Below are 7,400 nucleotides of genomic sequence, written 5' to 3'. Positions count from 1 at the left end.
GCAGGACCCGCCGTCCGTGGGGTGCAGCACCCCAGGACCTCCTGCCTGCACCCCCACAGGGGTGCTGGCTCCTGGGGGAAAAATAAAACGTAGCTGCAGCCCCTGTGGATGCCACTGCTGCCCATCCCAGCTCCATCCCACCCGCTGCCTCCGTGGGCTGGGAGGGCAGAGCGGGGCTGCCCGGGCACGCTGGTGGCTTGCAGGAGCTGGAGGAAGCATGATGAGCTCACGGGGAGCCTGGGGAGGGCGGATGGGGCTGCCGGCTCACAGCCAGGTCTGGGCAACCAACCCACAAAAGCTGGGCTCAAAGCTGGCCAGATGGGGTGAGCAGCAGGACTCACAGCCAAGGGCTGCTGGGGCGGCAAAAAGACCCTGAGGGCAGCTTGGACGTGGCCTCAGAAAGCAGATCTAAAGGGATTTACCTGACGGGTCTCAGGTTCAGGAAATCCTCAGAGCTAGAAATGGGGTGGAGACCGGGAATCATCACACACAGTTCTCCGGTTTTGCTCCTGAGATAAAAAATGAGGTTGGATGGGCCCTTGGCCCGACCCTAGAACGACTGTTTTTATAGAATCACAGAATCATTTTGGTCAGAAGAAACCCTCAAGATCATCAAGTCCAACACTGGCACTAACCCATGTCCTTAAGAACCTCATCTATAAATCTTTTAAACCCCTCCAGGGATGGTGACTCCGGACTGCCCTGGGCAGCCTGTTCCAATGCCTGACAGCACTTTCCAGGAAGAAATTCTTCCCAAGATCCAGCCTCAACCTCCCCTGGCACAACCTGAGGCCATTTCCTCTCATCCTATTTATGCCAGAAAGAGGATGAAGAGAGGACACAGCAAGGGGAGAAGGCTTGCCTGAAGACACTGATGGAACTCCACAGCTCTGGGTCCACAAGCATTTTGGTCTCAAGCATAGGCAACAAGTCAAACAAGACTTGAAGGCCAATTCCATCTTGCTCCTCACCTTTGGGAGGAGGACATGACTGTTTCCATAGGGAAAGACAGAAATGTGGAGGCAGGGGTCCTCATGGTCCTGCATACGTCAGGATAAGTGGTCCATGAGCACCTTCAGTTGGAACGAAGACACCTAACAAATTTGTCCCCGGTTGCCTTCCAGATCACTTTCTGCATTAGGAACTGAAACTCAACCCAAACAATGGTGCTGAGGCACCGTTCGTTTTGGAGCTGACAGACCCAGGGTGATTAATGGTTTGGTCCTCATCTGAGCCTCTTAGTCTGCTCAACAGCTTCCAGACAGTGGTGCACCTGGAGCTGACTCAGAGGGTTTTCTTCCGCGGCTCCTGGTGAGCTCATGGGCACAAACAGCCCCAAGTCACCACGTCTTGGCACCTCCCTTCGCCAAGCTTACCTGCCACCACCAATTGAGTCAACTGCCTTTTATAAACAGGCTGTTTCCTTTTAATTTCACAGGTTGGATCTTAATTTAGTTCACAACAAGGAACGCAGCTTCATGAATGTGCTAATGGCCTGTTGGTTTTTGGCACCCAAGGTTGTCTTATCTGACTTTTAAAATCATTATTATTTTTTAAGAAGCAAGACAAAGCCACTGGGAGTGTTCACACTGATTTGGCAGTTCTTATGGCTCTGCTTATTCCTCTAATGAAACACACCTAATCCCTTCTGCTCTAAAGGACATTATTTGCCCCAAACATCTCTGCTGTGTCCTCACCGGCTGCCACCCCTCTGCTCAGGGACTCCGCTCCTCCAGCAGCGTGGTCAGCACAGCGGGTCCCTGGGATCTTGCCCAGCCTGAATCCTTGGCTGATTTCTCTCTTAGAAGCCCAGCTCCCACCATCAGGAAGCTTTTCCCTCATCGGGCTCCTCCGTGTTGTCCCTCCTGTCTCACCGTTATCACCCCACCCCTTCCTCTGCTTCTGCAAACAGGGCGCTGACACAGCTCCCTCTAGTCATTTCTGCATGTTTACTGAGCTTATTACTCGTACCTTGTCATCCTCCATCATCCTTCAAGATCACCTCTGAAAACCACAAGAATGCACACGTAAGGCTACCTGAAAATACGTGTTCTGGGGCCATGATTTTCGAAACTCACCAAATCTTGAGCAGACTGACGCCCACCACCCTCTGCCAAGCAAACGTTGCCCATTGCAACCTGACACTACACTGTATAGAAAAGGTCTCATCACATAAACATGATTAACAGAAATCTTACCTTTTAGAGTGAGCAGAAGTGTAAATGATGGGAAGGGTGAAGAACAGTGGCACTCGCCAGACATTGCAACAAAACAGCATTTTGAGAACCTGGGTTTTTTTAAGCTGCAACGTAAAGAATGTCCTTCTGAAGATGTCCTGTGCTCGTTCTTCATCACAGAGCTAAGAAAGCTGCTACAGCAGGGAGACCACCACAGCGACAGCCCGGATCCACAAAAAAATGTGAATTTTGCTGGTGGTTGCAGTGATGAATGCGTGAAAGCCCTGAAGCAATAGTTTTATTGCTGTAACTGAGGGAGAAAACCCATTTTGGTGGCTCACGACAGATAAACAATGCCGGGATGTTGTATGTGTCCTCGCAGCACAGCTCAGACCCGAGCCTCCCCCGGCAAAGGACCTTCTGAGCGGCCATGTCCTCCTGCAGCTCCTTCTCCTTTGGGGCTTGTCGAGAACAGGCTGATCTTGAGCTATTTTCTGGTTTTCTTGCTGTCCCTCCCGCTCAGCACAAACCTCTTTGAGCCAGAGGGGTTTCTCCTCCAGCCCTTCAGACTTTACCCTGCCCCCCAGGGTGTCCTGGGTGTGGAAAACAGTCGCACTGGTATCGCCAAACCTGTGGCACAGCGATAAAGCCAGGACTTTGGTCTCTCCTTCACCAGGTGGGTGCTTCTCAACACGGGCAGACACATGGAGATGAGGGAAGGCAGCATCACCATCCCCTCTGTGCCCCCACAATGGGGACCTCAGTGGGATTTTTCACACAGCATCTCTGATGTTTCTCCAGATAGGGGCGTGATGGACATAGGGTCCAGCAGCTCACTAGAAAGACTAAATAATCAGAATATGGTCCAAGATGTCACAGCTGCAGATGGGGAGCGCAGGACACCCCCAGCCCAGTGACTGCTGTACAACCCCTTCACCAGATCCAGTATTATAGAACTCAGCCTAAATCTACAGAAACCTATACCTAATACCTTAATTTGGGGTTTTGCCCAGGCTCCACAGGGCACTGCGTGACCTAAACGTAAAGGGCACAGACTCACTTGCCGAGTATTTTAGCCCTGAATTGGTGAGAGGTTCCACATCAAGCTATAGCCCATACAGTCAGCACCATCCCACCGCCTCAACTTGCTACTTACAGTCCAGTTGCGACCTCCGACAGATTTTACTGGCCGGGATTTGCTCAACAGCTACGTTGGCCAAAAAAATAAAGAATAAAAGGTGATTTAGGCAACCAGTGCTTTAGTGGCAATTATAGCTGAAGAACAAAAAAGCTGAAGCTAGGCAAACTGAAATACAAAAAATAATGAAAAGAACTTACCAATTGAGAAGGGATTAGGCTCTGATGCAAGTTAATGAGACGTGCGTTTTCCTCCGCTGGGGAAAATACAAGAAATCCAACCTGCAGCTGTAAGATGGGTGTAAGAACTGCCCAGAACGTTACCACAGTGATCCATCCTGACATTAACAACTTGCTTCATTCAGGAATAAAATTTATCCCAGGCTCAGGCAGACTGGACCACAGAACACCACAGAGTACCCAGATTTGCGGTGGTTCCCTGTAGAGAAATTTTATCTTCTTTATTCAGGGTTTTTGTTTTTCTGCCCAGGACCCCTATCCTTTTCCACGTGTTCAGCTGAAAGCAGAAAGGATTTACCCCCATGTCACAAAGAAACACCCCCGGGGCTTTCCAGGAAAACAGTTCAGCTCCAATAGCACCAGCACCAACAACATAATCTTATTTTTTTAAAGCCCTGGAAAACCAGAGGCATAAAATTCATTGTAGCCATGGCAATGGAGCAGCAGACATGGGGAGAAACCACAGTCACTGCAGCCCACCACTATTTTCCAAATTATTTTTCCCCATTTATCCTGCCCTGATCCAGCTCATCTGATTAATTAAGCACGAGGCAAATTGTACAACCGAGACGCATTCCCAACAACACCCCCCCCCCGGTGGAAAAGCAATATTCAAAAGAATGCTGAGGTATAAGGGGTTACAAATATTCAGACTTTATTATAAATAAGAAATACTGTTTTATACATAAAAACTGCAAGTGTTGCATTTTTGTTCACCGCCCCAGACAGCAAGACCACAGATTAAGGCAAAAAGCTGGAGTGAAGGCACGTCCTGAGGGGGCCACAGTCAGGAATAAGGTGATGAGGGGACTGTCACGCGTCGCCCGTGACACCCAGCGCTCCACCAGCAGCTCTCACATCATCACATTACGTAAAGAAATAACTGGACTTATACAATGAATAATGGCTGTAATGCAGTAGTGATTAAGAGATCGCTTATAAAGATTTTTATTTAAAAATAAAATTCTGTTAAAAACAGCTTAAGGAAAAAAAAAAAAAAAAACCACAAAGAGAAGAAAGCAGGAAACCTTAAGGCCTGAGGTCAGCCAGGGCATGCGCACATCTTCGTGTCTGCTCTTCTCACAGCCTTGGCAGAGGTGACGCGGTTACAAGCAGCCATCTGACCAGAGCAGCCGGCCCAGACGCCCCCCTTGGCGTCCCGAGCACGGGGAAGCTCTCCTCCAGGTACCGGGGAGGTTTTTAGGCAGAGGGAAATCCCAGAATCTCAAAGAGAAGGGGTGCAAGAGTGATGCGGGGTCTGCTGGCAGCACCCCCAGGCCGGAGGGCGCACCAAGCCTCCTGCCTCGCACGGGGACACTGGGACGTCCCCAAAGCCTCAACGCCAGGTTTGGTGTCCTGACAGCACTCCGGCTCTTCAAATCCCAACTGCAAAGCCATAGCCCCTGCGCCCCTCCTGGCACATCCCCAGGGACAAGGGACACAGCCTGGCTTTGAAGGGGGGCTGGAGAGCACCCGCCCAACAGGCAGAGAGGTTATTGCTGATGCTGAGGATGTAGAGAGGGGAGAAAAGCGAGGAGCGATGCCGAGCTCTAAGGGAATAACACGGAGAGAAGTGATATATGGTGCATGCACCCCGATGGCTATAGGGGAGAGCACGTAGAGGAGGCCAGGCTGCGCCGCTCTGGAAATATGGCTGAGTATATTTACACACACATACGCACACACAAGAGACTTCCTCACACTATAATCATGATTAAAAAAAAAAAAAAAGAAAAAAAAAAGAAAAAAATCACATTCACACACAAAAAATATAAATTTGAAATAATTAATAGCACCAGTGTGTGTCAGATAATAATTTCTTCCCCGCTACGCAAACGTACAAAGTTGCATAGTGTTTCAGGACAGATATATACTGGATCTCGAGGGAGGGGAGGGGGGTGCCAGGCTGGAGGCAAGGAGGAAGCTGCGGAGGATGCTCTCGTCTCACAGTGGGGCTGGAGGGGAGGTGAGGGGCTCCCCAGTGCTCCCAGCCAGCACCAGTAAGCAGCTGGGCGGCACCACTGGGGAGGGGACCCGCCGGGGAGGCGGCACGAGTGGTGTGAAACACAGAACTGCCACCCAGCCCGGCCTGAGGTCCCTCTGCTGCCGTGGCTTTAGGGTAGGCAAAAAGAAACAAGGGCAGGGGTAAATTCCAGCTCTTTCTGCTGGGTTAAAAAACAGGCAGAAGATAAGAGTAATGCCAAGAGATAGAAAAATGTCCCTGTTCCCCTCCGGGAAGGAGATGGGTAGAAAGAGCTTTTCATTTCCACTTGCTCATCCTCTTCCTCCTCACCCGAAGGCTGTCACAGCTCTCGGGATGGCAGCTCTCCTCTTCAGCAAGACATTTCCTCTTTGAACAAGCTAATCTGTCAATCAGACATTCGTAGCCTAAAATAAAATTAAAAAACAAAAAAAATCCTCTGGCAATTCAATAGCAACAGCTACAGATGGGATTGCAGCTCACTGATTCCACACTCTCCAGCCTGGACCACCCAGCTGCTTACAGACCAGACCCAAAACTTCTCCAGACCAGGAGTGGGGCTGGCAAGACCTGCCACTCCACCAATAAAGCCCCACTGCTCCACCAGCATCCCCTCTTCCCATAGAGCTCCTCTCAGAGGTTGTGGTTTTTGTCTCAGAGTGATGCATCATCGCAGAAAGCATTTCAGAAAGAGGCTTTGGCTGTTTTTGTCAAAGGCTACCAATGCTGTCGATTGGCCACTAGTTAACAATTAAAAAAATATATATAAATTCACAGAGTTATAAGCTGGGAAGAAGGATGTGAATGAGTGCAGCTATACTGGCCATTACAGTAACACTTTGGTAGCCATCCCCTTCCTTCATAGGGACAGAAAGCTCCAGGACCGAGGATTTTATAGTCAAGGGGAGAAGAGACGAGAGAAAGTCGGGTTAGTTTTGCCTTGCTGTATGCAGCTGACATGGTTATTTCCGAACCACAGTATAAAGAGTCCAGAGCATCTCTCATCCTTGCGCTAATCAAAGGGAAACTGTGTCTGAGAAAGGGGCAAAGGTAGAGTGCTCGGGAAGACAATTTATATAAAAAAACCCCTTTGATGCCCAAAGACGGATATTTAATTTGCTTCTCTTAAAAAAAAAAGAACAACTTTCAACTTATCCTGATTTGAAAAGAAAACAGTGGAGTCGGGGATCTGCAGAAGGTCACTGTGTGTTAAGGCACTCCATCGCCAAACCAGCGCTCGCCGGGGGAGCACCCCCTACCCCCAGCGCACCCTTAGGGTTTCTCAATGGACGGGGTGTTAAAACAGCCAGATGGCAAGGTCTTCTTGATGTCCTCCAGGTTGCTAATGTCCCTCAGGATCTCTTCGATGTCCCTGTTGTAGGCCTGTATGGCATCGTCTTGCTTTCTGGCTTCTCTCTCAAGGAAAGAGACTTTCTGGTCCAGGTCGCTATCTTTCATCTGGTCTTTGGCGCTGTTCAGGGTACCCTCAATCTCATTCAGTTTGTTCAAGTCCACGGTCTCCAGTTGCCCTGAAAAGCCAGAAGCAAACAGCGAAATCCACTTAAAAGCTTTTGACACGCTGGTTTTGGAAGGTTACACAGCTGAGCTCACACCCAGACCTCCATCAGGATATTTCCGCATTACAAACAGTGTTTAAAACAGGAGCGATCAAACGGATCACACCTTCACTGCCCCCGCAACACTCCTCATCTTGCAGTGGTGCCAACCATTGCAAAACCAAAAACCCTTGCTGAAAACACATAGACCTCATTTCTAGAAGCGAGCGGACCCGTGTGAAGCCAGCACACCCCGCTGGCTGCCGGCGCTGCAAGGCCAGGCAGCGGGGAAACACCCAAAAGGCATAA

At 49.8% G+C, this 7,400-nt stretch overlaps 1 protein-coding gene across 1 annotated transcript in view; it reads right to left on the bottom strand.

Annotated features, from left to right (window-relative positions):
* Nucleotides 1-4,185: 4,185 nt before the first annotated feature.
* The window catches only part of LAMC1 (laminin subunit gamma 1), a 65,964-nt gene continuing 62,749 nt past the window's right edge, over nt 4,186-7,400 (bottom strand). The window contains exon 28 of the mRNA XM_065842373.2: nt 4,186-7,064. Within this exon, the coding sequence (XP_065698445.2) occupies nt 6,808-7,064 (257 nt within the window). The 3' untranslated portion in view covers nt 4,186-6,807. The remainder of the gene's footprint in view (nt 7,065-7,400) is intronic.

Source organism: Patagioenas fasciata, chromosome 6, assembly GCF_037038585.1.
Source record: "Patagioenas fasciata isolate bPatFas1 chromosome 6, bPatFas1.hap1, whole genome shotgun sequence".
NCBI lineage: Eukaryota > Metazoa > Chordata > Aves > Columbiformes > Columbidae > Patagioenas > Patagioenas fasciata.
This window is presented reverse-complemented; position numbering and strand designations above follow the sequence as displayed.